The sequence below is a fragment of the Dipodomys ordii genome, unplaced genomic scaffold, assembly GCF_000151885.1.
Source record: "Dipodomys ordii isolate 6190 unplaced genomic scaffold, Dord_2.0 Scaffold1, whole genome shotgun sequence".
In the NCBI taxonomy this organism is placed as follows: Eukaryota; Metazoa; Chordata; class Mammalia; order Rodentia; family Heteromyidae; genus Dipodomys; species Dipodomys ordii.
In genome coordinates, this window is record NW_012267217.1 from 41,934,411 (window position 1) to 41,948,655 (window position 14,245).

Here is a 14,245-nt window from a genome sequence, read left to right on the forward strand (position 1 = left end):
TTTGGGTAAATGCCCAAAAGTGGGATTGCTGGGTCATAGGGGAGCTCTATGTGGAGTCTTTTGAGGAACCTCCATACTGCTTTCCAAAGTGGTTGAACAAATTTACACTCCCACCAACAATGCAGTAAGGTTCCCTTCTGGCCACATTCTTTCCAGCATCTGTTGTTATTAGAATTCTTGATTATAGCCATTCTAACTGGGGTGAGATGGTATCTCAATGTTGTTTTGAGTTGCATTTCTTTTATGGCTAGAGAGGTTGAGCATTTCTTCATGTGTCTATTGACCATTCTTATTTCCTCTTCAGAGAAGTTTCTCTTTAAGTCGTTAGCCCACTTATTTATCAGGCAATTATTTCTTTGAGGATTTGTTGTTGGGGGATTTAATTTTTTGAGTTCCAGGTATATTTTAGATATGAGACCCTTGTCCACTGTATGGCTAGTAAAGATCTTCTCCCAATCCAGGGCTTTCTATTGATCTTCTAGCTATGTCCTTTGCCATGCAGAAGCTCTGCAACTTCATGCAATCCTATTTGTCCAACCTTCAAAAAGGTTTCTGTTTGGTCAAGCTTATAGTATTCATTTTAATGTTTCTTAGATACTAAATTCTATGAATTTATGTCATTGAAAAGGGGGAACTAGAGAAAGATTAGAGAGAACATCTCATTTCTAAGGGAAATCCCAAATTCTGTAAAACAACCACTGTTTTTTAAGTTGTTCAACTTACACTAATTCATTAAAACTCTGATGTCCAGCCAGGCACCGGTGGCTTATACCCATAATCCCTGCTACTCAGAAGGCTATGATCTAAGCATTGTGGTTCAAAGCAAGCCCAAGGAAACAAATCTGCAAAACTCATCTCCAATCAACCAGCAGAAGAAAAAAAAAAGAAATGGAGGTGTAGCTCAAGTGGTAGAGCACCAGCTTTGAATGGAAAAAGCCAATCAATAGTGTGAGGCCAGATTGGGAGAAAATCTTTACTAGCTATACAACAGACAAAGGCCTGATATCACAAATATACATAAAACTCAAAAAATTAAACCCCCAATAAAAAATCTTCAAAGAAACAACCATCCTGATAATAAGTGGGCTAAAGAATTAAAAAGAGGCTTCTCTGGAAAGGAAATAAGAATAGCCAATACACACATGAAGAAATGTTCAACATCTCTGGCCATAAAAGAAATACCACACTGAGATTCCACCTCACGCCAGTTAGAATGGCCATTAACAAGAAAACAAATAATAGTAGATGCTGGAAGAGGTATGGCCAAAATAGAATGCTACTACACTGTTGGTGGGAATATAAAATGGTTTAGCCACTCTGGAAAGCAGTATGGAGGTTCCTCAAAAGACTAAACATAGAACTACCCTATGATGCAGCAATCCCACTGCTGGGCATTTACCCAAATGAACAAGGCCACACTAAAGCTACCAGCACAACTAGGTTCATTGCAGCACTATTTACCATAGGTAAGCTATGGAACCAACCCAGGTGCCCTTGAGTAGATGAATAGATCAAAAAAATGATACACAGACACACACACACACACACACACACACACACACACACACACACACATTGGAATTCTATGCTTCCATCTGAATGGCATCACCCCATTCATAAGGAAATGGAAAGACTTGGAAAAATCATATTAAGTGAAGTAAGCCAGAACCAAAGAAACATAGGCTCCATGGTTTCCCTTATTTGTAATAATTAGTATATGTCTAGGATAGTCTTAGCAAAGGATTACAATAACTCACTAGCTATGTGCATATGATCATATAAAATGATGCTAACTGAAATGAACTCCAAGATAGGGAAACAAAGCATTTTGGGTTTTGTTGTTGTTATTGTTGTTAATGTACTGTATGAAGGTATTTCTTTTTTCTTTCATTTTCTTTTTTCTTTTCCTTAGGTTTATCCCCTGTTGTCCCTGTTTTTGATTTTGGTATCATGTGCCGTGTATATCTGATTTGGAGAAGGGAAGGGGAATAAAAAGTGGTGAGCAAAGAACAAAGGGGAACCAATGCAACAGTGATATTCATAAGACACTATGTTGGAAATTAACATTATAACCTGGGGGGGGAGTTGGAGTGAAGGGAAAGTAGAAGAAAAATGAGAGAGGGGGGAACAATTTTTGACAAGAAATGTATTCATAGCCTTACTTATATAACTGTACCCCCTCTGTACACCTTTACAATAAGATTAAAAGTTAAAAAAAATAAAGTACTGGGCACTGGTGGCTCACACCAGTAATCCCAGCTACTCAAGAGGCTGAGATCTGAGGATTTTGGTTCAAAGCCAGACTGGGCAGGGAAGTCCAGGAGACTCTTAACTCCAATTAACCACCAGAAAACCAGAAATGGCACTGTGGCTCAAATGGAAGAGTACTCACCTTGAGCTGAAGACCTCAGGGTCAGCGCCCAGGCCCAGAGATCAAGCCCCACAACCAACAAACAAAAAAAAAAGAGAGCATGAAGCCCTGAGTTCAAGCCTCAGTACACACACACATACACACACACACACACACAGCCTCCAGAGTCCACTTGAGAAAGCTCTACCTTTGTCTGCCACAAGGTTCAAGGCTTCCTTGCAGCAAACACATTGCTGGCATTTTCTTTAGTAACCCCAGCATGCCCAAAGTGTCCCCTATCCATCCTGGCTGTTCAACAACTTACATGAATCCATCAACTGTGTAGGAAAGTTGAGATTCAGTGACATTGACTTGAAAATGAAAGTTCTCACCAGATTTTGAAGCATAGCACAGGGAACAGAGTTGAGAAGAGCTTGGGATGTCTTCAGAATCAGAAGTAGATACTTATACACAGAGCATGTGCAAGCATTGCATTTAGTATGTTGACTCTAGATGAGGCTTTCCAGAACTTCTTGCCAGGGGGAGTTTGAATTCAAGGCCAGAAAGCATTAACTAAAATGATCAGTATGTATTATGCTCTAGAAGCAACTTTTCATTTAATTTTATCTCCCACATCAACGTTGTTCCTGTATTCTATTCCCAATGCAAAACATCAGGGTACACAGCTCCCATAAGGGCTTGTTTCTGCTTAATGTACCCAAGGCAGGGGACAGGAAACATTAAAGCAGTAGCTAGGAGCTTTAATGAAGTTAACCTGCTGCATCCAGGGAAGGTTTGCCCCAAGTACACCTAAAAGCACTTTGATTATGGCACCAGCTTCAAAGAAACCATTCCTTGGTTTCTGAGTTCTGCTGCACAGAGAAATAGAATTACACCTTTACATTCAGGCTAATTTCACTGCCTGGCTGAGGACTGAAAGCATTCCTACGCATTCTGAAGATGTAAGGGAAGGGGGCTACTCTTCCCCACTCCCACATCCCACCTCCCATACCTGAGTGGGCACAGTGTGCTCAAAACACTTCTGTTTGAAACAGATCCTGAGAATATAAAATCTAGTATAATAATAGCTTCTGGTTCCAAAAAAGATAAACCCCTACTTTCTGCTGACAGGGAACAAATTTAAGCTCAACAGGTTGGCTTTAAACACACACACACACACACACACACACACACACACACACACACACACACACACACACACACCCATACTTGCAGGCCTTTCGAAAATGGCTCTTCTGCTGACTTTTTAATTAGCTTTTTAGTACTTGGACTCCATTCTCCATTGCTCTTTATTTTGTAATGCTTTGGGTTTATTTACTTCTTTTTTTTTTCTTTCTTTGTATTTTCCTCTTTGGCGGATCTCTGTTCTTAGCATTCCTTTCATTTCCTTTTGGTCTCTCCCTCTTTAAGATTTTGGCTTTTCATTTTTTGCCTGTGGTTTTCTTTTTTGGTCACAGCTGCCCCCTAATGGTATTCAAGATCATTACTGCTTAGGCTGGAGGAGAGGAAGCGGGAAGGAGAACTGGAGAAAGCAAGCTGGAGAAAAACATCAAATGTATCCTAGCTTTTGTAGCTTTTAACTTGGAAGAGCTGACGTGGTCCCTGGGGGGAAGGGAAGAGTGAACTATAAAACTCAGAAAGGGGCAGGTATTAAGTTTTCATTAAATAACCTTTTGTGCTGTTTGAATTTTTTTTAATGTATATGAATGACTAACTTCCTCTTTTTTCCCCCCAATTCAGAAAGGAAATAGAATCTAAATGTGGAGCCTGAAAGGAGATTATTTCTATAAATGACTTCTTGGTCTCTGCAGCAAACACATGCCATTCCAAACCTCTCCCTTTGTCAGTGTGCTCATCCGGATACTAAGGGTTGATTGGCAGCTCAGTAAACTGTGTAGGAGTAAATATGAAGGAGGAGAGTGAGAACTAATGACTGTAGTGGGTGTGAATTAACCCACCCTGTGCAGTATCCTCAATAGCAAAAGGTCAGCTGCCTGACTCTTGCCTTTCCATCACAACTTTCATGCTCAAATTAGCAGCTCTTGGCCATCATAATGTAACAATCACCTGCCATGTAGATGTCTAATTAAGGCACCATAAGTCACAGGTTACAAATCTGAAAACAGAAATAACAAACAAAAAAAATCCCTTACAAATCTACAGGGATGGATAGAATGTTTGTACATGTGAATGAGAACAAAGCAGTATACAAGTGTTGAGCTCCCCAGAAAATTAGCCTGTGAATTTAGGAAAAGAAGGAAATTTCGCCTCCCAAGAAGATTTTCCTGGTTGGTAAAAATACTTCAGATTTTAACCCTAAGATTCCCAATCACATAGCCAGCCAGTCCCTGCTGAGAAGGTAAAAATAAATTCTCAGAATTTACTCTTGGTTACTAAGTGGAATCTGTTTTTTATTGTCTTATTTTTTTTCCTGTCAGTTGTAGAGCTTGAACTCAGGGTCTGGGCACTGTTCCTAAACTCTTTTGCTCAAGGTTAGTGTTCTACCACTTTGAGCCACAGCTCTACTTCCAGTTTTCTGGTGGTTAATTGTAAATGAGAGTCTCCTAGGGACTTTTCAGCCCAGGCTGACTTCAATCCATGACCGCGATACTCAGATCTCAGCCTCCTGAATATTTAGGATTACAGGCATGAGCCACTGGTATACAACTTCTCTCTCTGTCTCTGTCTCTGTCTGTCTCTGTCTCTTTTTGGAGCCTTTGTCTAAAAATACCTTAGGAGAGCCTTTATCCAACAATACCTCCCATGGAAGCTCTGTGTAAACACCTGACATACTATAATTCTTGGAGAAAAGAAGACGGGTTGGCAGTATTCAATGAAGCCCCATAAACACATTTAAGTTCTTAAATAATAATTAATTTCAGAAGACTGGAGGTGGCCTGTGGAATCCGGACTAAAACCAGTTTTAATTTCATGAATGAGACTAGGACTAAGAAAGAGACGTAGCCCAAATCCAAAAACAAATAGGGTTAAAAGTCATTCAAATCAACCCTTTCATTAGAAATGTGAGATGACCTATGGCCATCCACTCTGCCTTCAAGGTGTCTGCTGTTCCTGTCTGCTTCTCTGTCTTGTTTTGAAGTGTGAACTTTTTAGTGACTTTTGCCAAGAAGAGCTGTTTGAATGAATATCATACAATTCTTGCTGTGTTGAGGTTGTTTGCATTTATGAGGTTTCCTCCTACCAGATCCACTGTTTGTGTCTGAGGAAGAGGAGGAAGAGAGGAGACACATGTAGTTCGGGTGAAAGAGATTTCAATACTTACTGGAAATCTGCAAGTACTGTGGGAACCCACCAGAGATAAAATCAAATAAAACCTAGTAAGCCATGTTAAGGGGGGGTTGATTGTTTTCAAAGTGAGTGGGAAGGGGCTGGTGAATCAACGCTATTGATTACAACCTGGACTTCAATGTCAAACAAGAGAGAGAATAAAAAATGAGGACCTATTACATTTTAACTGAAGGTTTGCTTCTGAGACAGATGTAGCTAAACATTAACGAGGACAGTGTGGTAAATTACAGATTAAGACGCAATTATGCCTCCTATCACCCCTTTCAGGGTGAGAGCTTGTCAGTGTTCAGGCTGAGATAAGGGAAGCACTATGTGACGGGCAGCGTCTATAGTGGAAGCACGAAACTTCTGGAGCTCTTAGATCCTGTGTTCCCAAGAGGCAAGACCTTAGGTCTGTCTTGCTTCCATACCTCCTGTGTAGTCATGCCTCCATGAGCATTTAATAAGTACAATGTGACAAGCACAGATGGAAAGCCGTACCTGATGCCAACTTCCAGTAATGGTCTATGGTTGGGAGTGGGTAAAGGGTGGCCCTAGTTCATAAACCCTGCCCACTGGTCCTTTGAACATTCTTGCACACCTCCTGCCCATACAGGATGAGCTGTGTGTGTGTGTGTGTGTGTGTGTGTGTGTGTGTGTGTGTGTGTGTGTTTCAGGCTCTGGGTTATTAAGGCTGAAACTCAGAAGGTAAACCTGGGAACCCAATCACATTGGTATTTTAAAAGATGTGTTCTTGATAGGTTTTCTCTGCATCCTGAAACAGCTTCCCCTTCTCTAGAAAGTGTCCAGAGAGAAACTGTGAAGGGATACTTGTCCAGATGTCCTTTTGTGGAAGAACATATATTAAGCCTGTATGTAAATATAATACATTAGAATTATTTTTTGCATACGAATCATCTAAAAGGTGTGTGTATTTTGATATAGATTGTGCCAGCACAGGTGGCTCATGCCTATAATCACAGGAGGAGAAATAGGAGAATGGAGGTTCAAGACCAGCTGGGAAAAAATGAATTTAGACTCTTTATCAAAGAATAAGCCAGGTATGCTGGGGTACCCCCTGTAATTCCTGCTATATGGGAGGCTGTTGAGGGCAGAAAAGCATGATAAATTTTCTGAAGAGTAACAGAATAAAAGGAGGGGGCCTGGAAGTGTGTATAGCATTTGCCTAGCAAACACAAGACCACAGGTTCAAATCCCAGCATGGATATATATGACCTGAGGAGTCCAGTTGGTGGTCCAGGAGTCCAGGTGGTGTTCAGGGATCTATACTTGTCCTAGATAATTTTAGGGCTATCTGGAAGCAACCCAACTTTCCACTGGGATATGACTGGAAAACAGCTTTCTCTTGTCATCATTTACACATCCATTCCATGTTCCCCCACATCCTTTCCTGTCAAAAGAATGGAATGTAGGATAGGATGATCTCTTATTATTTCACAATTAAAGCTAATGATGTGACACATCCTAGGTGAATGAGTGATGTGGTCACTAGCTAGCTGTTTCCTAGCCAGTTCAGTGATTCTACTCATAACCCTATTGTCTCTGGCACCAATGTGGCCTTTTTGTAGGCTTTCTTGCAGGTCAAGGACATGAACTCACAGAGCCTTTGATATCTGGCTCCTCATCATTGCACCTCTGATAGAAACCAAACCAATTGAAGCTGAACCCCAGAGATTCTAGTCTAGAAGCAAACAAGGCTGGCAGGTCTAAGCCAGCCCCTATCTGGAGAATTTCCCTACAGCTGTCAAGACTGTGGGGCACATGTGGGATTTGTGCCTTGTTCTTGAGTCCTTAGCAATTCTCAGCCCTCCCTAGGCTGGTAGGGTCTTGTTCAGAGTGGACTGGAGGAGAGAGAGCTAGCCTCATTCTCAATTTTCCACAGCCCCATGAAATGCTTTGAGCTCTTAGAAGCAAAGGCACTCACCACAGTTGTGATTGTAGGTGGTGGTGGCATTATTTATTGAGTGCTGCCCCCTTGAGGACTGAAAAATGCTATGGCTGCTTGGAGTCCCTAGAGCTCTGGACCTAAGGCTCTTCTCCCAACCCCAAGCAGGAAAGGAAGCCTTTACCCTAGTGGGCTGCTGAGTAGCCTTGCAGCAGACAGAACACAGGCTCCCAGGAAGCAAGTTAGCGCCCCCTTTAGGGTACCTCTGAAAAATGAAAATTGTCATATTGGGTGTGGATCCAGGAACAGTACAGTGACACTCTCCCTGACTTTTCCCAGACCATACTCAGGACTCTGGAAATAACCTGATAGGACTTCAATTCTGGGACCCCAAGGCCAGCAATCTAGAGTTACCAATTCTGGGTTCTCAGTGGGCTCCTGTTTCCTTTTTCTCACTCTTGTCTTCACCATGCCTTTTACCTAAACTCTAGCTATGGTGTTCCCCAAAACAGGATTTTTCCCTGGCCAGGCCAGCACTTGCTGGTTTGGTGAGTGATGGGAGAGGTGATGCTAAGTGGTCCTTTCTGCTCATGGACTCTCGGAGCATATCATGTTATTTGCCCTTTGGTTTGCATTCTGGCAATGGCATAATCTGGGATCTCTGAATGAGGCTCAAAATCCAGACCACCCCCTTTTCTTCATCAAATATGTGGGGCTGGGATTCATTTAAAGTTCACAAGTGAACTTTTAAATAGGAACATTGTTGAACTGGAGTAGTTTGAAATACTTTGTGCTTTCCAGTCTAAGGAAGGAGGTAGAGAGTGGAAGGAAAGGGAAACAGTGATTAAGGTTGTGTATGCTGAATGGTCCCTAGCAGAAGTCAGGAGGCCTCTGCTACCTGCCCTGGATTTCCAAAGAAAAATCCTGTGGATTTCCAAGGCAAAATCCCTCTATCATTTGGCTGAACTAGTTGCACATCACTTCTGATTCAATTCTGTTCGGGTTATCTCCGTGTAAATAACAGTTAAGTGGGAGTTACAGATTTTTCAAACACTGAAAGTGATAAACAGAGCTAATGGCAAGTCCAGATAAGAAGGAATACCACCGAGAAGATCCGCAAGTATAAGCAAAGAAGGAAATGGTATAGTCAAATGTGTGTGCCTTGGTCACCCAAACTTCGCTTACCTTTCATCTGCAGACCGGAAGTAAAGGCATTGATGCAGAGTGGTATTTGAGTTCTTTTTTTCTTTTTCTATTGAGTCTTTATGATAGCAGAGTAATAGGGTCCGTCCAGTGAACAGACATTTGGGAATCCATGGTCATCCCCAGAAACAAAGATGCAAGTGTTTTCCTCCAACTGTCAGCTTCAGCTAGCAACCCTTACACAATTTTCACGCCTCCGCTTAAAAATAGTTGGCATAATGCTGTGAGGATGTGTGTGTGTGTGTGTGTGTGTGTAGTGACCACATTTCCATGTAAAAAAATGTGAACAGTAGCATTTCCGGGAGAAGGCTTCGTGTACTTGTGCTTTCTGGGGTGACTCTTGAGGGCTGGACCCAATGTCATTACCTGGAGAAATTCTTTACAAATATCTTCACTGGTCTGAGGAGTCCTAAATAACTCCTAATATAAGGGAGCCTCCGAGCCTGCTGGGACACAACAAAGGACCCGAGTAGTAAAGGCTGGGAGGGTGTGGGGTTCGAGGCCGCGCGGGCGGACGGTGCGCGTGTGTCGCCGCCACGCACGGCTGCCTCTGCGAACGCACGGCCGAGCTGCGGAGCCGTTCCCTGCCCCAAACACCGCACGCCACCCAACTCGTGGGGCGAACGCCATGGCGCATCGGCATTGTGTTGGGCTCTGCGTGTGTGGCCTCGGAGTCACAGACTTGAAGGGGAACAAGCATGCCCCCCCCAACACACACACGCACACGCACACACACGCCCTGGTCCAGGATGCTGCGGAGTTTCCCTCCGGCGGGGGCGATGCGGCCAAGGGCAGCGCGCCCCGGAGGTACCCGGGGAGGCAGAGGCTGCTTCCCTGGGGCGTAACGCACTCTCGGCGGCCGAGCACTGAGGTGTGCGGGCCGGGTGGAAGGTGCGGGGTGGCAGAGGGGTGGGTGAACTTAGACCGGGCGGCAGCCGGGAGTGGAGGTGGGGTGCGGAGGGGAGCGCGCGCCCCGCCCGAGCTGGGTGCCGCGGCTCCGGGCTGTGCGCCGCGCGTCTCCGCCGCTGCCTCTTTAATCAGGAACACAGAAGGGGCGGGCCCTGAGCCGGCGCGTAATCGGATAGCTCTGCGCGGCTCTGACATCCACATGCTGCTCGGCCTGAAAAGGCAGCGGGGGGAGCCGGAGGGGAGGCAGAGGAGGCGAGCGAGCGAGGCGGCAGCCCGCAGTCCGCTTCCCCCCCACCCCCTCCCACCACCACCCCAGCCCGGCCACCTCCTCAGACGCGCAGACCCTCGGCGAGCCGCTGGGCGAGGTGGAGGTGAGGGCGGGCGCCAGCGAACTCGGAGAGGGGCTCGCTCACTCCCAGGCGATCCCAGCTGCCGCCGCTCCAGCCGCAGCACCCGCCGCCGCCGCCGCCGCCGCCGCCGCTTCCTTCCTCCGACTCCCCTCGAGAGGCTGGCCGAGCGGGTGTCGCCGCTGGGAGAGTAGGGGAACCCAGCGAGGACAAGAGCGAGGCTACCGCCTCCCACTCCGGCTGTCCAGCCGTCCCTGCCTCCGCCCGCGTGTCTGTCCCGGGTGCCGGGCGCGGAGGGTCGGGGTACGCCGCTGAGATCGCAGCGCTGCCGGGGGCACAGTGGGATGCCCAAGGCAAGTCTTGCCTTTGATTATTACTATTATTACTACTACTACCACTATCGTTATTATTATTCACTTACGCTTGGCTTTCGGGAAATACTCGCGATGTTGTAGGATAAAGGAAATGACACTTTGAGGAACTGGAAAGCACATAGATGCGTTTTGTTTTTGAGAGGAAACCCGTGCCCTCTTGCCGGCTGGTTCCCTCTTGGCTGATTCCGAGCGCTACCCTCCTCCTGACCAGGTGGGAATTCCAGCAAGAAGCAAGGTGAAGACGGGCCGCCCGGGACCCCAGGAAGGAAGCACTCACTGACCATTAGAAGCCTGTGCAGAAGACATTGAAAGCGAGAAAATAGGAGAGAGGAGAAAAACACAAAGACTTATAATTACACAAGAATCCTATAAGCCCAACCCTGGAGAAAGCCTGTCTCACCAAAATGGATATGGTTCCACTCACCTGGGTTTTCTTAGCTCTCTACTTTTCAGGACAGGAAGTGAGAGGCCAACCAGGTAAGCCCCTCAAAGTTTCCCTCCCCCCTTCATTTCTAATATGGTTACCGTCTTTGAAAGCGGATGTTAATGCAGGGAGGCCCGCGCAGAAAGGCTTCGGAGGAGGCTCCCTCAATAATTTAAAGAGCGATCTTAGCCAGCCCTCAACACCACCAGGGTTACTAAATCCAACTTTTCTCTCCTGCTAGGAATGTGTGTGTGTGTGTGTGTGTGTGTGTGTGTTTTGTAACAGAATTTGGCAGTGTTCAGATGTCACATATGGACTGAATCAAAGGTTTAAAAATACTACAAAGCCTTTGCATTACAGTTTTGGGGGGATTTTTCCCCCCTGTCTTGAAGCAGAACACATCTCCCTTGAGTTTTTTCAACCTAGCCAGGGAAATATAAATCATTTGCATTCTCTCCACTTAGCTACATTGAGCAATGTTGGGTTTGGGAAAGACCAGAGTCTAGTTTGGGTTTCAGATGCTGTGGATTTTTATACAGAATGGGTGCTTAAGCATGGAAACCCTAGAACTCAGGCTGGTGGAACAAGCTGGCTGGCTAGCGGCTGAGACAGGAGCTTTCTGCTGGGCGCTGCTGGCATTCAAGGCAGTTGGTGGTCCCTGCTCTCTTTCCTACATCCATGTGTTTTCTGGGAAAGTAAATCATATGTTCTTTTCAAAAAAATTATTATTAGATAAAACAAACTGCATGGCCCTGGAAGGCCTCTCACTCTTGTGAAGTGGTTAGAAACTTTTGAGTGGAATGTGTTTTCAACCTCTGCCAAAAAGGGTGTGTGGACACAGACTGCGGAGATAAGCATGGTGAGGCCCACTAGGTTCTAGCATTTATTTGTAGGGTGTGCCTAGAGGTCCTCCTGTCCCTGAGAAGGGATCTGTCTTTTCAGGGACTCCTGCAGTAGGGGCTTATAGCCTTTCCATCCTGGGACCACACTCCAGGTGAGCCCCTCTCTGCTCTGAGAACCTGACAAACTCTTAACAGCTGCTACAGGTGATTGAGGATGGGAAACCATCTATGGAGGAAATAGGAAAGTAGGGGAGGGAGATTCCAGAAGCGTCTTTACTCCGGAGGACTGGAAAGGTACGGGTCGCTGGCGGCGGGGCTGACTCCGCAGAGCCTCCCGCGTCTCTCTCAGCACTTGGAGTAGCGTAGCGGGTCCTGAGCAGAAAGCTACGCGCCTGGTCGGTGCACTGATTTTTCAGCCCTCCCCCTCCCCCCGCAATACACGCAGCGGCTTCGAGCTGGGGTATTTAGGGATTGTTTTTTGTTTCTTGGAGAGGTTGGAAGATTGAGGTTTGCCTTTGCCGTCTAAATCTGACCATTTGGCAGCTCTTCCTCTGCCATAACTGGTCAATCGACAGCTGCAGATCCCACCCAAGGGACGAGTGCGAGTCCGACCATGGAGAGGTTTTCGGGGCCTCCTATCCCTTCACGGCTTAGTTCTAAATTCCCAGCTTGAAGTGAAATTAAATTACCTCCCACAGATCTGAGTGCCGCGTAAATTATGTATGTTTGTGTGATTTGCTCTGGATGCGTGTGCGTGTGCGCGCGCGCGCGCGCGCCGTGAGAATGCCCACGGTGTATTATGCATCCAGGCGCGGACTCCGGTAGGCCCCGGCGTGCGAGTGCGCGCACACTGGCACACACATCACACACCCGGACGTATACACAGGACAACTTTCAGGCTCCGTGTGTTGGGTGCAGGTTGTGTGCACAGGGAGAGGTTCCGAAGATTCCCGAGGCCATCTCCTAGCCCAGATGTTCCCACATCTGTCCCCAAGCGCTGTGCAGAGTCTGCGTACGTGTGTGCGACACCCGCTCGGACCCGCTCCCGCTCTGCCACCTGCCTCCCGCGCTCTCCGCAGAGCCCCCTCCCTCCCTATCCCTGCTCGCGTTGCGTCACCGAGGCGCGGAGTGCGGGGGGCAGGTCACCCACTCCCGAGGCTGCGGGCCGCTTTGGCCACGGGAATGGAAACGCAGTCGAGACCTGCCCATAGCAGGTCTTCTCCAACTGCCAGAAAAAGCCGATCGCAAGCCAGAGCGACCGACGGGCACCTGGGGAGCTGGCGTCGGGTGGCAAAGGGCGAGGCCGAAGGAGACCTCTGACTCACCCGGCGTGCGCGGGCTGGGCGGTGGGCCGGCCCAGGCGCCCCAAGCGGCGGCCAGAACCGATTCCGAGAAGGAATCAAGGGGGGAAAGAAGGCGGAAAGCTTGCCCCGGGGAGCAACTGAGCAAATACCCGGACCTGGGGGTGGCAGAGCGCAGATCCACCCTCCCCCCGCTTCCCTCTCCTGGGGTGGCAAGAGGCCGGGTCCTAGGCACCACGCACCACGACTCTCCACTCCACCCGACGCTGCCTGGCTCGACTGCAGCCCAGCCGCCGGCCTCCCTCTTCCGCTCGGGCTCAGGGATTCCGGGCGGGCGGCTCTGCTGCCGCTGCCCGGAGCGCCCCCTCCCGCCCTGGCGCACCGGTTCCACGCCGCAGGCTCGCCGCAGCCTCTGGAGAGTGGGCTCTGAGGGCGCAGGGGGCCCGGAGGCTTGGCCAAGCAGGGTGGCGGGGAGCCCGAGCCGAAGGCGGTGGGGAGAGAAGCGGGAAGGAGCCAGCGGGAGCCGCGGCGATGCGCTCCAACTCGCACGGCCCGCGGAAGCGCTGCGCGCTTGCTCGCAGGGGCGACCGAACAGGTGAAGAGCACGCGGCGCGCTGGCGCCCACGTGGTGGAGGGAGATGCGGTGGAGATGCGGTGTCTCCCCCAGCCATCCCCCCCCCCGGCACCGCCCGGCCCCGAGCACTGCATCGATTTGTTTGGGCTACGCAGCAGAAACCGAGCTGAGCAATCCATAAACATTCTATTAGGCAACAATATTCCCAGGGAAGAGCAAAACCCGGGCTCACGCCTCCCAGACGCTGGCGCCTCACACTCCACCTCCGGACTTCGGGCGCCCGCGGCAGAAGCCCGCGGCGCGTCCTTGGCGTTGCTTTGCTGGGTGCCAGAAAGTTGTGTCCGGGCTGCGGCTGCGGCTCTTCTGCTCCGAACCCGCCCCGCAGTCCCCGCAGCCCAGGCCGCCCCTCCTCCCAGAGCTTAGCTTTTGCATATGAGTGGAGGGGGAGGAGGGAGCTCCAATCCCCCCGTTTTCACTGATCGATCTCTTTTTCATATCAACATAAGTTCTTGGAAGCCAGGCAAACTGCCATTAAACGACTGCCCCCAACCTTCGCCTGAGGCTGGCGGCGCCCCCACCGGGTCAGGCAGTTGGGTTGGAGGTGATGGAGGAGAGGGTGACCAGAAGGGAGTGACATCGGTAGGGCTAATCTTCCGTGTGTGTGTGTGTGTGTGTGTGTGTGTGTGTGTGTGTGTGTGTGTGTGTA

At 48.4% G+C, this 14,245-nt stretch overlaps 1 protein-coding gene across 2 annotated transcripts in view; it reads left to right on the forward strand.

The window, feature by feature from the left end:
- Positions 1-10,511: 10,511 nt before the first annotated feature.
- The window catches only part of Nrp2 (neuropilin 2), a 126,390-nt gene continuing 122,656 nt past the window's right edge, over positions 10,512-14,245 (forward strand). For both annotated transcript variants that reach the window (XM_013010470.1, XM_013010478.1), the window contains exon 1: positions 10,512-10,875. In XM_013010470.1, the coding sequence (XP_012865924.1) occupies positions 10,803-10,875 (73 nt within the window). In that variant the 5' untranslated portion in view covers positions 10,512-10,802. The remainder of the gene's footprint in view (positions 10,876-14,245) is intronic.